Source organism: Stegodyphus dumicola, chromosome 6, assembly GCF_044657685.1.
Source record: "Stegodyphus dumicola isolate Sdum_Otavi_A_Nest chromosome 6, ASM4465768v1".
Lineage (NCBI taxonomy): Eukaryota > Metazoa > Arthropoda > Arachnida > Araneae > Eresidae > Stegodyphus > Stegodyphus dumicola.
The window spans coordinates 182,155,271-182,178,200 of NC_140773.1; the positions used below are offsets into that span (position 1 = coordinate 182,155,271).

The 22,930-nt window shown below is 34.0% G+C and overlaps 1 protein-coding gene across 8 annotated transcripts in view; it reads left to right on the plus strand.

Moving 5' to 3' along the window:
* The window catches only part of LOC118201469 (semaphorin-1A-like), a 407,500-nt gene that overhangs the window by 244,449 nt on the left and 140,121 nt on the right, over positions 1-22,930 (plus strand). For 7 of the 8 annotated variants that reach the window (XM_085819221.1, XM_085819222.1, XM_085819220.1 and 4 more), the window contains exon 3: positions 17,211-17,307. In XM_085819221.1, coding sequence (XP_085675347.1) covers positions 17,211-17,307 — 97 coding nt within the window. Of the gene's footprint in view, positions 1-17,210; positions 17,308-22,930 lie in introns of those variants that run through there. The other variant, XM_085819227.1, reaches the window with a different exon arrangement.

Sequence of the window (22,930 nt, forward strand, 5' to 3'; positions counted from 1 at the left end):
ATCATCGTATTCAAGTTGTCTGTTCTTCAACAAATCCTTTAAGCAACTTAAATATTTACTCATCCTTTCATGCTTTCGTTCTATGAGCAACTACTTGCCACTTTCGTTAAAAAGAGTAAAAACCAGACAATGGTTTAAAAAAGTACCATCGCTAACGCCTGCGGCCCATTAGCTTTTGCGAGCAAAATAAACCAACTCAGGTGGGTGATCGACCTTTTCTGTTACTACACGGTATCGAATTTTTATTTTAACCATCGGGGCTCTGCTTTTGGCTCACTGCTTTGACCTCCATTCATATGACGTCACTTGTTTCTGTGGTTGTGCACTGAGTGTCTCGTCTGTATTCATAGACCAGTTGGTTTTCTGCGACAAACGCCCGGTCAAACCTGTTCCAAATGAAGATCTGCCGAACCCAGTGACACGACCGGTTAGCTGCCGTGAGAAAGATAAAAATCTTATATAGTATATTGAAATAAGGGAGACAATAAAATAAGATGCCGCCTCCATGCCTGTTACTCAGCCGACAAACCACAAGTTACACCTGCTGCATGTTGAAAAAAAAAGGTACTGAGGCAGAGGTTTATGTAATTCAAGCGTCCTGATTCATCGTAGTTCCAAATTACAAGGTGTTGCGGTTAAAAAAATGATATGGTTTAAAAAACAGCAGAAACGTAGGTAAATCAGGTTGTAGAATTGGATTATCTTTTAACCAATACCACGTTGAATGCAGCGATCTTCTAAACCAGGGTTTCTTAAACTTTTTGGTGTGGGGACCCCCAATATTTACGAAAATTTTGTGGGACCGTGAGTGTCCAATTCAACACACGCGTGAGTGAAACTATCAATTTCTTCACGTGCAATGTAATATACTATTGCAGTTTTAAGTCACTGACTTTAATTTTTAAAGTAAAATGAACGTTTCTATTATAAATGAAATGCGGCAAAGCGTTTCGTTTTTTGTTTGTCTGTATTGTCTTATCTTTATCTGTTTTCAGATACATTATGTAAAAACAATAAGAAAAAAATTATTGTAATAAGCTAAAGAAAAGAAATATCAGAATTGCTAAATTTTTGGCGATCCCCTAAAGAAATTCTGTGTGATGTTTCAACCTAGAATTTACAGCTAAATGTGTGGAACTTTGAGCAAATAATCGCTTTAGGTCAGGAGACAGACTTAAGAAGGGTTTAATTACCCTTTATTGCTCAAAGCCTCTCTCAGGACGTACAGAAAAGCCTCTACTTGAGTTTAAACTCAAAAATACTAAGAAATAAAACTTAACGAAAAAGATATAGTCGAAGCTATCAAAATTCTACAAGAGTTAACGCTAACTAAACGACGAAGCTATGAAGGGCCGAGCGTAGAAATAGCTTAGAGAGAGTATACCCAAAAGGCGAACGCGCGCTGGTCAGAATCTCTGGCTCTCTAACGAAGTCAGTAGAACTTTGACTTTAAATACTTGCTCTTCCTTCATTTGCATTTAACCGCGATTTTGAAAACACATTCTGGCAAGAAATTTGTAAGTTGAAATTAGAAGCGACAGGAAAGTGGCTTTAACTAAAAATTAACTGTTAAAAACTTAGGATAAACCTTACAACTGTTCTAAACGATCTCTTTCACATGGCGTTTTATGATTTGACAAAATGGTCGTTTGCGATTTGGATTTCCTTCGACATGACGTTCTTCCTTCTATTTATTTGTTATAAACTCTTATTTCAAATTATTTTGTTCCTTGTTTCCTTGGTTTAAGACCTAAATTGCCCTTTTAATGCATAAAGCAAACTGCTACATGCTGATTAAGGAACAGAATAATATGTATTTCTTAAAGAAACTTGTATTTCTTAAAAGTGCATTCTTTTTTAATGTCTGTCGTTAATATGCATCTATTTGAACTAATAGCAAGATATATTTCAAATTCGCAGTATGTGAAGTACAGAAATATTAATCTTCGATGTACACTGTCTTCTGGGTTCGGTTATTGACACTCATCTCTACTTCTTTAATGTTCAAATCTTTTGATAGGTCTAAATCGTTTCCAGTTATTCAGAAACGCTCTCTTAGCTAAATATTTATTGCTGTCGAAACGTCCGTGAGCTCTGAAAGTATTTTGAATGATTTTTATCTATGTGTCTTATTATGTCATTATTATGTCTCTGTTTCGTCTCTATTTTTAAATATTAACTGGATTTTCTAGAGACTAGCTTCGTCGTAGTATGGAAACTGTAGATTTTGATAGCGGTAACAATATTGTTGGGAAATACGGTAGCTAAACGGCGGTTACGAGAAATTAGCAGGTTAAAGCAGGGTTGCCAAATTTTACGCGAAATCGCCCATTTAGTGACAAAATTTGCAATACGTCATAGACGGAACGAGAGCATTCTAGAACGCATTCTTAGCGGTTTTTCTCGGGAATATTCTCGAAGGTAGGTTAAAGGTACCCCGCCTGTACGGAGAAAGTAATAGTGTCTTGACTTTAAAGATTAGCTTGAGAGCGATCGACCAAGTTGAGAGCTATACTTAAGTGATTTGTCTTCATTGCTATAGCCTGAAAGCTGTATTGCTGATTGTTTCAGCGTGTTTGATGAGCTTAAACCTGTCTTTGGAACTGTCCTGGCGAATAAATTATATTTTGATTCTTCATTAAGTGTTGTCATCAGTTACTCCAAATCCAACGAACCTGTAGAACGCAACAGTATGTTTCTTAACTAGCGGTATGTTAATGTTTATAGCAGCTAACATTTTGCATTGAAATTCAGTTGACGTTAAACTTTTTTTTGTTTTTGTTTTTAGTAAACATTTTTTTTTTTTTTTTTTTTTTTTTTAACTAGGTGGATTTGCCGCATACGTTATGTTTATTTGCTTCCTTTTATTTTCCTTTACTTTTTAAAAATCTCTCGGTTATTTTTTAACACTTTCTAGCTACATCATCAGCAGAAAATCTTTTAGACACCGCTGTAGTAAACCTACGGAGGGAAATAGTTCTTTTCAAAACCATTGGGAAAACTATTACATCACATACATACATACGTGCTGGTAATATTTATAGAAAACATTTTTTCGATTACAGAACTGTCGATTTCATTCGAGAAGTTCTACATATTCGGAAACTAGAATGTATGTGGAATAAATTCAAAGTATTAGTCAGTCTAACGTTTAAAAAAAAAAGTATTGCTTACTGAAAATCGATATTAAGATGTCAGCCAAACTTTGGATTATTCAAAACTTCCCGATTTGAATAAATATAACTCCTTTTTCGATATTTACTCTGTTCGAACGTAGTTTCTTTTCTAGATCTCTTTGCTCAGGGCCACTGGCGAAGTTCGTAAATATCATAAAATACTCATCCCAACCCCTCAGCTGAAAAATTCATTTCTTTAAAAATTGTTTTTCATCATTTATGCGTATAAATATTAAACCGACGTTAGAAGGAGAGTGAAAGGAAGTGAAGTGAGCAGAGCGATATAGGGAGATGAACGCCACCTATGAGCATGCATTTTACTCATGGGGAAATCGTGCAAGTTCTGAAAAGAGTCTATGCATTATGGATGTCCCTTTGGATTTTTTTTTTTTATTGGAGATGGTCTCTGTGGTTGGCCAGGATAAATGGAGCATTTTTTTATAGACTGGGTCCATCTCGCGTGACTTGAGTATCTGGACGCCAGACAGCATGTTAATTTTCATATTTTCCATTCAAGAACGCAACAGTTTGAGTTATTTAGGGTAAAATTCTTGGCAGAAAGGTAATGATGACTGTACCGCTCTGCTTAATTCGTATTTTAAGCTCATCATACTCCGGTAAATCAAAACCACGCTCTATTTCAATGAGTCTTTTGCTTACAAAATGATAATTTATAATGATTAGCTCTGTAATTTATGACTTTTTTTGCAAGCACCTTAGAAGGATAGACTCATCTATTTAGCCCTAATTCTGGATAATTATACGGCACCTTAAAAGGAATATACACCATTTTTACAAAAAACTGCTTTTATTTTCGCTACCATTGGTCGTAGATAATATCTTCCCAATTACTTAAATGTTTTAAATGACAGAAATATTCTTATTTTGACATTTTCAGATTTAAAAAAATCAATTTGTTTTTAAATTACGAAATCTGAATTGTCTTCCGATCCTTTTATACTTAAAGAAAATGTCACTCTCATTATAAAAAATAAAATACAGGAAGTTTGACTCACGACAAAGGTTAACCGAGATAACCATTATTGGCTTGCCTTGAAGTTTATATTAAAAATAAATTAGACTAACTCGTGTTTGATTTCCTCCTCTCCTGAAATATTTAGTGATCTTATTAGTGTGTAACATATATTAATTTACAGTTTTGTTTTAAATTTCACCCAAAAATTTTCATCCAAGTAATTTATCAGTTTGTAAGTTTGTAAGTCGTGAAGTTTGATATCTTTGGAAGAGTGATGCCAGAAATCTTTCAATTAAAGTCGTAGGAGAAGAATCGAAAAGTCGCAGAAATAAGCACATAACGTCAGAGATCACATACGCTTTGTGACTTCATAGTTACGTACATTCATGACTTCTTGATGTGATCACAAATTCAGTCTCCATTGGTCACGTAAGTTACGAACGTACGTATCTTAGTTTTGACGAAAATTTTAAAACTATATTGTTAATTATCCATTGTTTAAACATTCATTTTTCTTTTAATTAATTATCGGTTGCTTTTAAGTTATTATTTTTTAGTTAATTTCCTCATAGCCATTAAGTGCCTCCTCACGTTTAGATTGGATTGTTAGGGCGTTTGTACTGATTTACTTAGGTTAACAGTTAGTTCATTTATTCTAATTCATCATTTTTTGCTTCATTTTAACTGTTAATGCTTGTAATAAGTTTCCTTTCTGCCTGGTTGACTTTATCAAATTCTGATTAATAATAAAATATCGTTCTTTCATTGTTAAATTTTTTGTATTACTATTTAGAAAATTGATTTTGCTTTGATTTTGAAATCTCGATTGTTTAGTTCTGAGCAATATTATAGTCAGGAGAATGAAATTCATTTCTTTCTCTGTTTGAGTAGCCAATATATTGGCAGTCAGGCTAAAAAATCGCTTCGTTATCACCATAGAATTGGTGGAAAAACTGGCTTACAAACAATATTTGTACGGTAATAAAATTGTCAGTATTAGTATTAAAGTCAATAACTCTGTTTTATCCTTTTTTGCAATATTTTCCCCATCATTACTCATGTTTTTACGTAATTCTCCTACCTATCAAAAATACAATATACTCTTTGCTGCATTTAGAATATTTTTAATATTAATTTAGTTATTAGTAGTAATAAACGAAAAATTACTGATGTATATGCTAAACAAATAAATAAAAATTGTCTTTTGTATTTAATAGCTAGTCCAAAGGGGCAGTTTTCCCAGAAGGACTATTAGTTTCGTTTTGGCATTTTGCGTTAGTTCACGAAAAATGTCTATCCACTTTTTCAAATTGTTGCTACCAAATATTAGAGCCGCCCTGCATTATATTTAAAGAAATTAAATAATGAAGAATCTGAATAAATGTATTTATTTTCTCGCATTGTGATAAAAGAACGGTACCTAGAGACATCAAATTTTGAATAACGTACGATTCCACCCGAATATGGACATCTGGAAGCCCAAATTTGGAATTTGTTTTATTATCGATTTCATATTTTGTAACACTCAACGAATTTTTAATTAACAAACTCAATGATTTCAAAGCGAGAAATGGCAACACTGTACGGGGGGGGGGTATTTCCAGCGCGGAAAACTTTATATCAGAAATCCTAAAGCTATGCTGTATTTAAGTATTTTCTCATATTGTTGTTGAATTGAATTTTATGTGGATTAAGTGCGAAAAACATGATATTTAATAAATAAAGCGAATACACAAAAAAAAAAAAAAAAAAGGGCCACTTTGGGCGTAATGTAAAATCTGATGGCTTTCAGAATTTTTTTATTATTTATTTATTTTACAGAATTTTATTAAGGAAAAATCCGTTGTTTCATTGACGGCTTTTTTCAAAGTAAGGAATCTATGAGTTCCAAGCACAGTCTGTTTCGATGTTTGGTTTTGGTTGAAAATACCCTTTCTACAGCTGCATTGCTAATTGACAAACTTTAAAGATTAAGCAAATTAATTAATTAGGCAAGAGAAAACACGAACCACTGGCGCTGAAAAATGTATAATATCTGCTCTATGCTCTGAGGATTGTCAGATGCATCTTTTACTTAAGCTTAAATAACTTTTACTTATTTATTTATTTTCAATTTAATTTCATCAGATACATCCTTTTAACATATAAGCGTTTTAGGATCTATTAAAAAATTTTAAAATCTCAAAAAGTAGCGTAAGAATATGATAGAGTAAAAAAAAAAATTCTCAAAATCGCAAACACATAAATTGTAGGTGCAAAAGTTTATCAGAAGTAACAGATTTGCGAGAATTCGCTGGATCTGTCCACGCTGCTTTCAAATCATAATTTATTAACCATGTAAAAATTTTACCGAAGCCTGCAGCGTCATTTAGAACCCGAATTTGTATAAGATTCTTTGAATTAAATATCCTTTTGAAAAAAAATTATATTAAGCAAAAACTTTCACAACAATAGGCAGAGCAGTGTTCGTCGGGTGTCCGCCGAAAACATCTCGGACGGAAACGTCGCAGAGAAAACAACGCAAGGCGAAAATTTCGTGGTACAAAACATCGTGGCAGAAAAGAAAGCAAAGAGAAAACATCGCAGTTCTAAAACATCGTGGCATCTTAGTGCATAGAAGAACTAAATAGTTTTATTTTACTGAAAAAGGATTCTTTCTGATCACTTTAATTAAAAAATAATCATGCAGGAAGTGAACTGAGATATAAATTTTTAGCTATGATTGACATTCAAAATCATATGCTTATAAAAACGTTTAATACATAAAAACAATGTAATTTTCTTATTCCAAACAATTGGTTATTTAAATTTAAAAAAAAAAAAAAATTGTACTTGAAACATTTCATTCAATGAAAATAAAAGTCAGAAATAAATATGTGCACTTTCTGTCCTTGAAAACTGTCTACTGTAAGGGCAATCTAAGGCCAGCTTGATGAAGCTTTTTATTTTATTAATTTTTATTTTAATTAAAAATTTGCAGCGATAGATAGCCGCTTCAAATTGACTAGGTAAAAAATTCCTAGGACAAAGAGTCGCCACAAAATAAAATCTCACTCGGAAATATCAATGTGATTTGGCTATATATCTCTGGCACGCAGAAATTAAGAAACACCGAGAAAAAGCATGATTTTATAAAATAAGACATTTTTTTTCCAATGGTGGTCACTTGCCTATAACGGCATTGGCCACTACTAAGGCCAGAAGTGGTGGCCACCGCTACCTGCTATGAAGGAAGAGACAATTTTACATCCATGCCTTCTCCGGCATTCGAGCCCGGGATCTTCGGTGTAATGCCATGCCCCAGGAGAAGGAAAAACCTGGCCGCAAAAAATAATTAGTCCACTGGCGAGCGCCGCATGGTTTGTTGGACGGAAATAATAATAATAAGAAGAAGAAAAAAAGAAAAGAAAAAAAGAAAAAAGTAGAGAGAAAGAACGGAAAGGACAGTGAGGGCGAAGGTGATTTTTGACCCTGAATGTCGGACTGGACGGTCCGATTTTTTTGGCTGGAGAGCCGTCACCATTTTTTTGTTATGCAGAGACTGTTTTCTCATCCGTAGGGATAATGCCGGACTTACCTATCTATGATTGTACCTAAAATATATAATAATCAAGCATTGTTTTTTTATTAAAGTTTATTGTTAAACAAACAAAAAAGAAGTGTCAACTATGGGTCGATCAACAGAAACATGTATGAAGGAAACGAACCCCCACGCAACGGATATACAATAATTCTTATTTCAATCGGTACGACTACGGCAGTCTACGACATTCGGTATCGCAGTCAGGCTCCCCTAACCACTCTACCTTCTAAACGGCGAATAAAGGCATCTGCCAGTACTTCCCCCCCCCCCAAATCTGTCACATGAATACGTGAACTGGACCTACTAAGAAAAATTACAGCAACATAACGTATAATTTCGATAATAAATGCAGTAAAATCTCTCATGGCGACCAAGTTTAAAAGTGGGCAGTATTTCTAAGGACTTAAATAAACACTAATACGGACATCATTGATAGTCATATTCTGTACAGCGAACACCTTCACAGAAAGCAATACGTTTGGAAGTGTGGGATTTGTTTGGATGATGTATTAGCCATTGGAGAAAATAAAGTTAACAGTATTCATTGTTTGAAATTATGAGATTTTCCTTCAAACAAAATGTTTATCTCCTTTCCCAAAGTTTTCACCGAGAATATATTATCCCACACCTCTTAAAAGAAACCTGTTCACTTTACTTAACGGTAATGTTATAGCTAAAATGGACGACATATGGGGAGAGAAGAATTTTCTCCTTTGGGTTCTGCTAGTTTCAGTTTATTTTCATTTTCATTCTGTTAAAGAAAGCCTCTGACATTGTGCTAACATTCCACACCGAAGGTAAGCTTAGTTTATAATTGCGTGCATGAATTGTTAGTGATATTGATGATTAAAATTGGTGTAATTTTGAAACGAAAACCTCTTGCATTAATGCTTATAAATATTGTATGATGAGAATTGTCCTTTATTATTTTTTTTAAATTTTTACTTATATGGTGACAGTTTATGTCTTCCCCTTCCCTACCTTCATTTGTGAAGATGGTAAAGCAGTAGGGAGCAAGAGAAAATATTAAATTAACGCTTTTGGGCGAGCCTAGAACTTGTAAGGGAATTGTTCTCCACGAAGCTCTAGATCACCTAGCAACCGCTTCATTTTTCATTTAGTATTTTCTTGTGACTATTTGGAAGCAAGCTAGAGTGTCAACATGGTGCGAAACGCCCTGATCATTTTCGCGCCTTTCGAGCAGGGCTGCAGCAGTTACTATGACAACGAATGTACCGCGCAGCTCGCAGAACCCCTTCCCCTCACGCTTTGAAATGGGCCGATACTGAATCGGGCATTGTTCTGTGCCATTGGAGCGGGTGAAATCATGTGTGTCGTAATCAAATGAGAAATTTTGCCACTTTGTGTTTAATTCTTAAGCTTCCCCCTCTCGAGTGTCAGACCAAATTATGGGTTCTTGTTTAGCTTTGTAAGATTCCGCATTGTCCTCCAAGTGTTTAATTAATGACTTTCTCTCTTACTTGCTCGCATTCTTTAAAGACATATGTTGTGTATTTATGTGTTTATAATGTCGTTCAGTGTGAGGGAAAGAATTTTGTCCTCAGTCGCTTGATGTTAGCAAACGTAACAGGGAAAATGAGAAAAATTTGTGCACTGAAAATAGTTTTGCTGTTGATAAGAAATAGAAAAAAATTATCCCAAATTGTGAAGATCATTACTGCTAGTGTATTATGTGCGCACGCTCTGATATATGTCTTTGAAAATCATATAAAAATCTGATCTAGACACCACGTGACTTCCTTGTACGGCCTATTATACACATTTTTTGCTGCACTTCATTTAACTCATCTCCTCGAATTATTCTAATTTAATTAACCGATTCCTGAAGGCAAGTTGAAAATGACATCAAAAAACTGCAAATTTTGAAATGAAATATCCCGGCATTCCATAACGAGTATAAAACTTTCCGAAATTATAAGTATAATAGGAACCAGACCGCATCAAAATTTACGATTTCGTTATTTGTCCAAAAATTATTATTATTATTAAAAATTACGATTAGTCTCACAGTTACAAATGAACATTTCTGTGCTGTTCTCGCAAAATTCTTACAACTTATTTACTTATTTATTTACAACTTATTTATTTCTTGTGATTAGCCAGCTTTTTTCTTTTTTGAGAATTAAATGTGTATCGTTGTTACTTCTGTTTAGCAGCAGACGTGCTAAAAATAAGATGTTGCCACCAAATGTTATTGGGCTGTATTAATAAAAGATTTAAATAATGAAGAATCTGTATGTATGTGTGTTTTTCGCATTGTCGAAAAATAATGGCATCTAGAGACACCCCTTCCTACCGAAGATGGAGCCCTCGGCCCTAATTTTGAATTTGTTTTTGATTTATTTCATAGATTGTACAAATTTAAGAAATTTTTGTTTAACAAATTTAGCGATTTAAAAGCGAGAAACGGCAACAGTTTGAAATAAAATATTTTTATCTCCAGACTGTGCCGTTTCGCAAAATGTAACGTTTAACAATTTTGCAATTTTTAATCCACACATTCGGCTATTTTAAAGCAATGTGTTGCCACTCAATTCAGTTGGCCCCTCGAGCTGCTCATAAAAATAATGTAGCGAATATAAAAATTGTATGGCAAACCCTCTTTCGGGAATTCTAAGAATAAAGATATGTTGTTTTGAAATATTTTGTGATTTTGCTCTTGAATTTTATGTAGCATAAATGCGAAGAAAGCGATGTTTAATAAGTTAAAAATGCAGAAAAATTGTGTGAGCAAGAATGAATCTAAGAGCATAAAAAACCTTCACAAATCCTCTGGTGCAACCTTAACATCTGAATCCTTTCAGATATTGGTACTTCTATGTTACACACCTGTCACGCATTTTGTAGGTATTATTGTAATAATATTAGGGTTTTAATTATTTTTGTTTACACATACAGACACATCTACAAATATTCCACAGACGGGGATATCGTTAAGACTCGACATGTATTTGGCTTCTCTTTCACAGGCGCCTAAAAGGGTGTCACGTGTATAACAAAAAAGTATTTTCTATCTTTCTGCCTCTTATTTATTTATTTAGTTTTCAAAAGCTTCTGTGATTGGTAACTATAATTTTAAACAATTTTTTTTACGTGGAAATAAATTATAAACATGTGTGCATAGTTTTGTATATTATTATTAAGCACTTCAGTTGTTATTGAAATCCTTCATGAATTGTATGTAAAAGCCACTAACTTAATTAATTAAACTGTCGTACCTGGGACCTTGACGGGAGCCCGGCAAAAAGTTACCTGTCGCCCACATTTTTGAACGTGATACTTCAGCATATTAAGTCTTCATTTAGTCTATAAATATGCTGTGTTGGTGATATACATTACCAAAAAAATTTAATAATCTATGTGATAATTTCTGCGAATCCCCATGAACCATCTCATGTTTCCATTTAAAGAATGTTTTACTGGTATTAATTACAGTGCAGCTTTTGGCATCCCAAAATACCTGATCGCGTGATGTTCAATTTAGATTGTCTAGTAATGCAGTAGGCGGGGATGTGGGCCGGCTAATCAAATGCTGCGCTTAGATTTCGTAATGTACGGGATCTGAGATGTAAAATGAACGTCACCGAAACTTGGTGGTAATTTTACAAGTATTGTGAGATAAATTTACATATATATTAAATTACGTAATGTCAGACAGAATGCTTCCTAATAATTAAAAAAAAATTTCAAGAACTTTTCTAATTCAAGTTTCTGGTGAAAATAATTTGAGAAGCGGATACAGACGAGATCTGTTTGACTTTGGCGATTTGGATGTTTCTTTCTTTAGCTGAATATAGCAGTTTTTTCATTTTTGGAATCACATGCATGACAGTATTTTTTTATGGAACCCCTGCAATAATTTTATTCTTTCTTTGCCACTGACAGTGGAGCTGCACTGGGTTTAGTTAGTTTTCGGTCAAAATTCCCTTTATCGGAACTGTCTTATAACTGCGCGCGTGGCATGTCTCCCATGTCTGTTCTTGGGTGACAAAGCAAATATGCATATCTAAAGATGGGGAGTTTGTCAACCAGTTAATTGCAAGAGGTCTGACAGGAAAGGACGATATGTCTTAAATTCAAAGTATCCGAGATCAGCCAACACCTTCTAAATAAGAAGAGATAAAGTTGACTGAATTTGCCCAGCTGTGAAAGAAGAACGGAAAGAAATTGCACTTTGGAATAGGGAGCTAGCGACGGAGGACGTGGGCACTGTCCCTTTTACCATAATGGTTAATCAGTACAGAATCACGTCCACCTATATCTAGAGCTGGCCAGATGGTGGAGCCACACAGGAGTCTCGCACGGAATACCCAGACCCAGCGTCCGGTGCATCCAGAGGGCAGTCCAACAGAGTAATAGAGAGCTGGGGAATATCCACAAAATGTGTTACTAGTTGGCTTAATATGAAATACAGACTAGGTACATTAAAGTATGGTAAGGATAATTGATGGCCTGCCATGGCGGCGTTTATAGTGATGGCTTTATGCAAAGTTCGATCTTTGGAAGGATGGCTGAACCAAGGATGGATGTGCATGAACCAAGAGAGTGAAAGCGTCAACTGTTGATCATGGCTTTGGGCACTTGCTAAATGATAATCTGACTTTCGCCCAGCTCCATACCTATTTTAATGGAGGAGGGAACTGATCTAAAGGTTCCTAACCTCTTTCCTTAGCACCAACCCCTTCTAGTGAACTCTCATCTTGATGGTATTTTAAGTACTCTCATGTTAAAAAGGCACTCTTCATAATAATATCTATGCTTTCTCCGAACTTCAGAACCCAGACCGAATACCATATTGGTCAAAGTGGCATGTTGTGTCGGTACAATTGAAAACAAGCTAATCTTCCATGATATTAAATAATACTTTTGTGCTTTATATTCTAATATAATTTGTGCTTTATAATAAAATCTAATGTAGCAGTTGAAAGACTGTAATATATATTCTGTCCAAATAGAAATAGGGGGGGGATATTCTACCTATTAAATTCTACCTAAAAACCCTTTGGTTGTTCTCAAAGATTTTTTTAAGTTGTGCTAGTTACTCTGAAGGCCATTCAGTATGAAGACCATGAAAGTTACTCTTTCCCGTCTGATATCCATCTTTTTAATTGGAAATGCTTTTAATAGTGTGTTAACAGGATACCACAACTTCCGAACTGCAGTTAGTAATGAAGAAATAGCTTAACCAATTTCCCGCCGAGATGTAATCAAATTTCTTCCTATCTCTGGCGGCTCTGGTGACCTTCAGCTTTCGTGATTCCGACCTTTTTAAATAGGGGAAAAAAAAAAAAAAGAAAAACAAGCAATACTGAAATTATAGCCCCTTTTAAAAGGCAGCTTTGCGCCGTTATTAACTCGGTGGTTAACGCAATTTGCCAGCCACCCGTTTATTACAAAGAACAGGAGTTGAGCCATTTTTGTTGATTTATCCGCCTCGTCTGTAATTAAAGCGTAGTTCGCTCTTGTAAGGGCCTGTGTTCTCTTATCCCTGTTTGCTTTTAACTTTTAATATAATGATAACGGCGGTGACGTGTGACGCTATTTTTTAATTATTTTTTACCCTCGGAGGGGTTAATGAAATATGGATGGAGTCTTTTTGAAGCAGATATTATATTAAACTGAAAATTACTTTTACTTTTTTAAAGTATTTTTTCTCTTCGCTGTCTAGTTATATATTTCTTTTTCTATATTTATTTGATAAAAGCAATGAAGTTAGGTTCTTAAATATTTCAAAGGTATTGCTATTTGGTGTAATGTGTCTGTACTTCGTGTAATAAAATGTGCGAATACATGATTGAATAACTTGATTCTGATGGGGGAGGGAATCAGTTTCCTTCGTAAAATGCCTAGAGATTTTTCCTTCAAATTCAATGCAAAGTTAATCAATCTGATGCCTTGACAGCGAAAATATTTTATATGCCAATGATGTTGTAGAAACATTAGGTTATTTTAAAAAGGAGATGTGAAAAATGTACGATGCCCTCGCCAGAACTCGAACTTGGGCCTCTCGAATACGCGCTCAGTGTGCTACCGTTACACCACGAAGGCATGCAGAAAGGAGGGAGAAAATACTTTATAATGTAAAACATGCTGTATAATTTTCTAATAAATTAAGATTGAGAGTAGATTTGAAGTTCCCATTTGATGAAATATGATAATCACTTCTGTAACAAACAATAATATCAAAGCTGTATTGGTTTTTCTAAGTGTGGAAAGAAAAACACTGGCCAATCAAAGCGATGTAGTGCTTGATGTTATTTTTGGCTTTGGTGAAACGTTATCGTTTGGCAGATGGGAAGCAGTTATATTTAGGTTTAAAAATGCTCTACGTTTCGCAGAGAAACTAAAAACTTTCGGCATTTTATTTTTATTGTGTTCAAATATGAAAGGCTTAATGTTTTGCTAAGGTAACAGTGAATCTTCTTACTACAAATGGTTAGTAGAAAAGAGGTCGAAATTTTAAAATTTATTGGCTAATAACATTCGCTGGAGATTTGAACAGTGCCTTCTGTGACTGATGGTGGCTGAAGTCGTTGGTAGTATTAACGGTATTATGAAACTTAGAATATATCACATGGGGTTGTAGTGATATTTAAGCAATAGTCTTAACACTCTTTTGATGCTTAGAATCTAAGAAGTAGTAACATTGGTGGTATTTAAGCGATTGTATAACCAAATATCAAAGAATTTCAGAACTTTTTGAAAAAAAATGTGAATTGTATTAAATTATTTCATTAATGCAGAGCAACTAAAGCAATCGACCTAAGAGAAGGAATGCCTTCGTGGAAATTTTCCGGGAAAAAAATAGCTCGTACTTAACGTTACATATGATGAAAAAACAGGAAACTCATACAATAGATCCTTTTACGCACCGAAAGTATAACGTGGGGGTTAATGCCGATATTTCGCTGATAAGAATCAGGCTTAGACGTTGGAGGACTTCAAAATTTAATATGGTTTTTTTAATACTGCTAATTAAATAAGCATATTTAAATATGTATCGGAACTTCTGCGAGCACTTGTGTAATAGAGGTGTGTAGGGTAGAATATGTTTGCTTACTCAGAAAGTTGAGCCACTGAAAATGAAAAATATACGTGTATATTTCCCGGTGTTTGGGAAGTAATGTTAAAGAGCAAAGCGTGTATTAAGATTAAAATTTTGTGCGTCGTTCAAGACACATCTTAATCGTTAGTAATTTGTTTTGTAATGGCAGAATTCATGAACCCTTGCAGTTTAACGTGACGTAACTGAAATCTTTAATTTTCGACGTCTGGGTCAAAATTTATTATGTAACTTGTTACTTAAATCTCTTCATATAGCTCATTTTTTTTTAAATTTAGAAATTTTCTTTGTATTAATACTCACATAATTAGCAATTTTTTAAAATTTTGTTCGATAGGAGTAGGGCCTTCGACCCAGGTACGCAGGTGTATACACCATTCCCCCGTGAAACAGACGTCTTGGTTTTTGTCAAATAAATCTTTTTTGCTACCGTGTGCCTAACTATCTTCAGATCTATAAATAAATATTCATGCTTTTTGGACACTGACTCAAAATACGGTGACCGAATTTCTGTCGGGATTCAGAATAATAAAATAAACAGAATTTACATGAAAATAGAACTGTCGTCGAACAGACCTGAAGAGTTTTCCCGCGATTGTATTTTCCTTCTAAATTTTGCTAGTCTTCTTCTCTGCGATGTTCTCGTTCCGCACACTCTTAGTACATTCGCTGGATTTACACGCAGTAGTTTTTTATTATACTTATTTATTTTATTTTATTTTTAAATATTTTTAGAATTTTTTATTAGGGGGGTAGAAGCTAAAGGGGTGGCTGTGCTTTCCAGGCGAAACTTGTAAATATTCATGAGATAGGTTTTTCTCGTGTTTTTCCGTCTTGACTTCTCTTATGTGTGTGTTTGGATTTGTTATATGACTGGGAAACTTTTGTGTTTCTTTTCTAAACATTATATGCGACGGGTCCTTTTATTATTCAAATTATCTTTGCTTTAGAATCGTGAGGAGGGTTACCATCGTAGAGGTTTCGGCGTGCCATAGGTGATTAAAGAAAGGAGATGCTGAATTTTGGCTTTTCTGAACATTGTATTTGTTGCCGTAGTATTTTTGCCTCAATAAGAGTATAGACATCAGCATTAGGCACTGCGATGTATGGGCATAAAATGAAAGTAATATAGCACTTACAAGTCCTTGAAAAACATGCAGTAAATGAAGGTGAAGCTGTTTACATATAAGATTCTAATGCATTATTCGGGGGGGGGGAATCTCGAAGTCCGCAGAATCTAGAAATTACAAAGCTTGCAGATGAATCGCACGTAATTCGTATAGGTACAGGAGTATGATGGCGAAAGGAAATTCTGCCTGGTAATGTAGTTTAAACACAGAAATCCATAAAATTAAGTATGTATCGCCTATCCAAGAATTTTCTTATTTACGTATTTTAGGAACAGTTATGTCCACCAGACTGCGATTGATCATTGACGGAAGTCCATGAAGATGTTGAATTTTGTTGTGATGCTTGTCGGAGGATTATACAGTCTTAATGCTTTCTGGGCAATCTCTTATGGAACGTTAGTTCGAAGTAAAACATAAGAAGAGTTTGTTTCTGTATACATTAACCCAAGAACTCTTATAAGTCTGAGAACTTCATTCCGTCTTAATCAGACCTTCTATAAATTGATGATTTCAATAATGTTCGAATTTTCTTTGATTACATCTGTGGCCGAAATGCTTGTCTTTGATATGCAGTTCGTGGTTGATCTTGCGAAGAACTCGCAGTCTCAAATTACTTAATGATCTTCATTCCGGCAACATTATCTTTTACTAAGCCGTATATCCGAGAAGTGACGGTAACACTGCAATTTCTTTTTTCACAATTCAAGTAATTAAGTTCACTAAACACATTTTATTGGATAATGACAGTATAGCGATGACTGTTATTGCTGAGTGTATAAAATATAGAAGTAATTATACATAAGACAGCAATAAGAATTATCAAGCTTACTGCCGTCTTATGTTAAGCAACTTCATTAGTATGTTTGGTAAGTAGTGCATGTCGATAATATTATTGAGGGTCTACGTATATTTACGTGATTTTATTCAGGATCTGTGTAGCTATATAATTAAAAGCCTACTTTCTTATGCAGTAAACAAAACCATTCAAAGCTTGAATTTATGTAGTCGTTCTACATAAATGCTTACTTTCTTTTATGATCGGTAAAATGTTAAAATATTGTTAAGTTACAAAAAAAGAATTTCTTGAAAGCATTAAATTTCAGAATGCTGCTATTTTAGAAAAGTTTGTTGAATAATGAAATTTGTAAGCTATGAAATATTTTGGATCTCTATGTATGCATGTAGAATACAGTGAAACCAGAAATTTGTGTGTGTCTGTGTATTTCTTGGAATTTAAATTTACTTTATTTCTTTCTTATAGAGGACGAGAGAGTGCAACGTTTCCTTGGTAACCAGACCCACAGCGACCACTTCAAGTTGTTAGAGAAAGACGGAGATCACTTACTCGTCGGAGCTAGGTAATATTTTATACATTTATTCTTTTGTATGCGTATGCTGTCGAATTTTGTAACAATGCTATCTATAAATATATATATTCTGTTACCCCGATGTGATGGTTTAAAATTCAAATAAGTTGAAAATTCTGGTGTGTCACATTGAAAAATGCTGTGTAAAAAAGATAACCCTTGCTCTTTAAATCATTTATCATGTAATTCTGTTATTGATAGGATAGCTGAGGACTTTTCTTCTGTCTTCTACGAGACTTACAACTGATTTAGCTGTGATATTGCTTTAATTTTTTCTTTTATTTGTGGATATTCACTCTTTGTTTAATTGTTCATTAACCATTCTATGTATTATTCGTGTATTTTCTATTCTCTGTTCATTCATAGGCTGTCCGTATGTGAGAGTTCTGCCTTTTCGAATTTAAAATTTTATCGTGCCTGTAGTTCATTGCATTTAGAAGAAATAACTGCTGACGTTAGGGCGGTTGTTCCATTGATAAATCAAGTCGAAGATGAACTTCTAGTTAGAATTTTCTTATCAGCTGCAATGAAAACGTCTGAATAGCTGTCTTTATGTCTGGACCAAATGAAGCCATCATCATTTCAAGGATTTTTGGGAAAACCGCTAATTGAGAGAGAGGAACGTCTAGTGAGAGATCTGGAGTATAGAACTAGAGCCACTCAGTTTAAGAGAGTCAAGCTTCTGCTTCATGAAACTGAAGCGCGAAAGTCCTCATTGCCATGCAGTAGAATGACCTTTTCATGGAAGCTACTAAGACGATTCTTCTTAATATTTAATTGTAACCGAAAGATCAGAGTAGTATTGACGTCCACTGACCATTAGCAGTAAAAAAAATTAGTAATTATTTCTGTACTAACGAATCGGTAGCAACGATACCTTGAGTATGCATCGTTCTTGCCAATTACTAGTGGAGGTGGTTGTCCATGACTGTCGATTTTTATGCTTGTTATGTTCCAGATCACTACCGCAGACAGTTTTTAGCACAACGAATGCCGTACTAATTACTCGCAGCTTTTATGTCGGTTTCTCCTAGTCATAGACCAGGCCTACCAGTGGCCGAGCGGTAGAGTCGCAGAACAGTAGTAGCTCGGTTCGAATCCCTCTGCATAACTTGTATACGATCCAGTTTCCTTAGAAAATCCTCCACGAAGGCATTCCTCCCCTTAGGCAGATAGAGGTCTTTGCCATAATTAACTAAAATCAATCAGAAAGTAAATCTTGACGTACACCACATGACCTTAGCACAACTGAGCGAAAACCTTTTGATCATCCTTTATATTAAAGAAAATAATAATTTTAAAAACATTACTTATAGATTTTATAATACGCCCAAAGGAGCGGGGTTTTTTAACGTTTCGTGTATTACTTTTATTTATTAAATATCATGTTCTTCGCTCTTAATCCACATAATATTCAATTCAACAACAATATGAGAAATACTTAAATACATTATAGCTTTAGAATTTCCGATAGACAGTCTCCGGCACTGGAAATAATTTTTTTTTTTTTTTTCCCCCGTAGTGTTGCCATTTCTCGGTTTGAAATCATTGAATTTACGCGCAATGCAAGTTTTAGCATACTTTACCTAAATATACAGTCATCGATTTAAATTCTATTAAAGGCATAAAATGTAAAATATGAAGCATTGCATTGTTCTACATTGTTGGTTTTATATTCTACTCACAAATTTTTATACTTTGTTGTTTTCATTTATTTTATGTGTTTTACGCTTTCTAAAAAAAAAAAAAAAAAAAAAAAAAAAAAAAGCTCGCGGGGCATAAAAAACAACATAGTTCGAATATTAAATAATTCTATTCGAATTTTTTCGTCTGTGATTGCTTTACGTCCGAAATTTACTTTTATTCTCCATTACGTTTCTAAAAAATCTAGAATTAATGTCTGTGGTATACCTCCCGTGGCCTTTACGTCATAGATAATGTGAAAGAACGGAAATATTGCAGAAGTAATACATATTAAGTGTGTGATTTATAAGCCGGTGTATAAGACGCACTTTTTTCTTTGAAAATAGGTCTGAAAAACGGGGTGCGTTTTATACGTCGAAACTCACCTTATTCAAAGTTAGCACTTCGCAAGTTTGTAAATGAGTCAAAGCTTCATGGGATGCTGTGAAAACAGAGACAGTAGTTAAATCACTTAATAAGTATGGCGTTAGTAATGCACTGGATGGTATAGACGACAGTTTGTTGTATGAGGACTCACTCAGATGCTGATTTAGAAGAGGTTTCAAGTGACTCTTCCCTTAGCTTTGGAGATGAGTATCTGGGTTTCGATGAAGAAGATAAAAAGGTGTTCTTTCCGAGATAGATTGGGTATTTGCAGAAAGTATTACCTTGCATTTGTATTACTTTATATTTAAAATATTGTTAATTCAGTAATAAAGTTTTATCCTTAAAAAATATGTATAAAAAAGAGGGTGCGTCTTATACACCGGCAAATACGGTAAATCACATTATACACACATAAGTGAGTATATCCGTAATCTAAAACATTTTATCACGTTTTTAGACATTTCGATGCTTAATATATAATATATATTCAGTTTCATCTGCGTACTTTTGCGATTCATGCTGCTGTAGATTCTCGTTCGTAATTTCTCTATCATTGGCCTTTCTTAAGAATCTTCATCCCTGTCTAATTATAATGTATTGTCCGAGACATTGTCTTGACTACCTTTTTCATATCACATTAAACACTGAGGCTGCAGATTCTTTCTGGCAGGATTCATATTCTATCTATATATCTTACGCTATGAAGTATCGATATTTGCATCTAAATAGGGTTCATTAAATATCCTTGGGTCATTCTGTTACTCTGTAACAGGGATCTGCAAACTACGGCCCGCCAAAAGTTTTTTTTTTAATTAATTTTATAAAATTTAAAATAAGCAAGGTAGCATATACATTAACTGTTTTATGATACAACCAATGTATAAATAACTTGCCTGTTATTCAGTACGTTCTTTTTAAAGCATATTATAGTACTTGCTAGGTGTGTGTATAAATAATAAAAATAATGTGCGCTGGTGAGACGAATAATAATATTACTTTTCACTTTTGTCGCAAATGTCGTCGTGTGTCTGAATTTCCAAACAGTTCTAGTTTGAGTGAAATATATTACAAAGCTGATTGTTTCTCTCTATGAAAGATACAGACGACTTGTCAAATCAAAACATAATTCGTTCTGGAGAAAAATTATCGTTTAACCCGGAAATTCAGTTCATAAAACCACTCAGAGCTTTGTATTGAGACCCGGTGTCTCCGGATCTAAAGTAGAACGATTGCAACGTTGGGGTAGATATGCAGTTTGAATTCAAATAGTGGCTTCAGGGATTTCTTTTTAGGAAAGTGTTATTGTCACAAAAGTAATGGGTTAGGAAGCGTATTGAAACTTGTTTGTTTTACTTTATATTACAATGTTACTTTGATAATCGATATTATTTAACAACTGTCTCTTTCTGATATGTTTATACCTAATTCAGCGATGAGTTCTGATGTCGACATCCATAAATACGTCTGGGCAATTTTAGTTCTAATAAACAAGCGTCGTAAACGTGAATGAGAATTCTGTTTATCGAGCTAAACGGTCCATTCGAAATATCTGACTGTAACAATAGATCTCTGTAGTCGCGTGCCCACTTTTGGAAATTTGCCAAGGCCCGGAAACGGGGAGAAAAAATAAAAGTACTTTTGTTCTACGCTGAGTACTATCACTCCTTCGAACATAAATGGTTTAAGTCACAAAGTAACACAAAGATTAAAAAAATAGAAAAATAAAACAGGACTTTTGACATGGTGTTGGCAAGCAAAATGATTTTCTAACTAATTACGTATTCTTTGCGTCTAGCAAAAAGTTTATTTTTAGGAAAGTTAATTTTATGTATTAAAATAAGCAAAGTCTGGGAGTGTGTGTCATTTTTGTACTTATTATGAAACCCCTTTTAATCATAAAGACAAGATTTGGGGGACGGGTTGTCTCTTTTAGTAGTCATAGTATTTTACATATTTTATATCTGTTAACGGCAAAGTATGAAATCCTACAAACTATAGAATATTTGAGGCATTTTATAGAAGCCGAAAACTGTATGAAACGATTAAATATCTGAAACATTGCCCAGGCATTATATAAAATACCGAATGGCAAACCGACAAAGTATGAAATATATCTCCATAGTATATATGTTACCGGCAAAGTATGAAACGCCGGCATTCTGTAGAATGCCTAGGCATTGTACATAATGCCGGACAGTTTTAGGCAAAGTATGAAAAGATGAAAATTATTACATACTTTTCCTAGGCATTCTATAGAATGACAAATGCTCTTTAGGCAAAGTAAGAAAAAAAGGTTATGATAAGGCGATATTCAAAAGACGTTCATTCCTCAAAAATACAAATGTTGTTTTGAAAAATTAATGAAAGGGTGCGATTAAAAAAAGTGTTATTCAAAATATCTCGATACAACATAATAAATTTGTATTTTCTATCTAGCTGAGACTGGGAATCGGTAAAATCTACTTGACAACAGAAGTTAAATTCGGAAACAATTGTAAGTTTTACAACAATGCCATTTTTAATATTGGGGGGGGGGAAGGGCTTACAAAGGATGTGCTACGGCTCAATATCATTAGTTGTTACGTTTTTGTATTTTGGTGAAAGTTCTTTTAACATTCTGTCACGTCGTCTGTGTCCAGTACTCAAATGAGTTTTCATGAAGTATGGGAAATAACTCAGCTTCCGTGACGTAATACTGTGTAGTACATGGACCTTATAAGAAATAGACCAACCCAAATGGCTTTTTTCCCTCTTCTGACTCATTCCCAGCTGTCACGTTGACCACATCCGGAGGAGTAGGGACGACTTGCAGAAACTTACAATGGTTGGCTATTGCAGTGTGTATAATTGTCAACAAAAAGTTCGTTGTAGCGCCTCATTTCACAAATTAGAATTTTTAGATTTTTTTATTTTAGAAACAGATTGAATTTTAAAAATTTAGCATATTTATCAAGCATAATTAACGTTCCAAATGATTATAAAGCCGTTGCATGCCTTCAGGCCTGGCTATTTTTTTAGCTTTTTCTGTGCTGGAAGAAAATGTGTAACTACTTCTTTTAGAAAGTAATATTTTAAATCTGAACTAATAGAAAATTTCAAACAAAGAATTTTCTCTTATAATTTTTATTGGTGTAAATAAGTAAAAAATACTAAAATACCTAAAAATGAATTTTTGAAAGTTTTTGCTTAAAATTCTAAGTTTGATTTTTGAAAGCTTATTTAAGATTTTAAGTGAATATTATAGCATATTTTTTATAAAGGAGTTTTATTTCAATTATATTTCCCAATACATCGTAGTGATAAACAATTTTAACACCTTAATAATTTTTATACATTTAATTCTAACGTCAAAATTGTAAACTGTAATAATTGATTGTCCTAACATTTTATAGAGATTTTTTTTTAACTTAATTCTAGTTCTGCATAAGATTTCTTTATTTATGTGAATTTAATTTATTAGCCCAAAGGGGTGGTAGCCCAGAAAGCTATAGCTTCGAAACGGCATTTTGTGCTGTTTCATTACAAACGTCCGTTTCACTTTGCA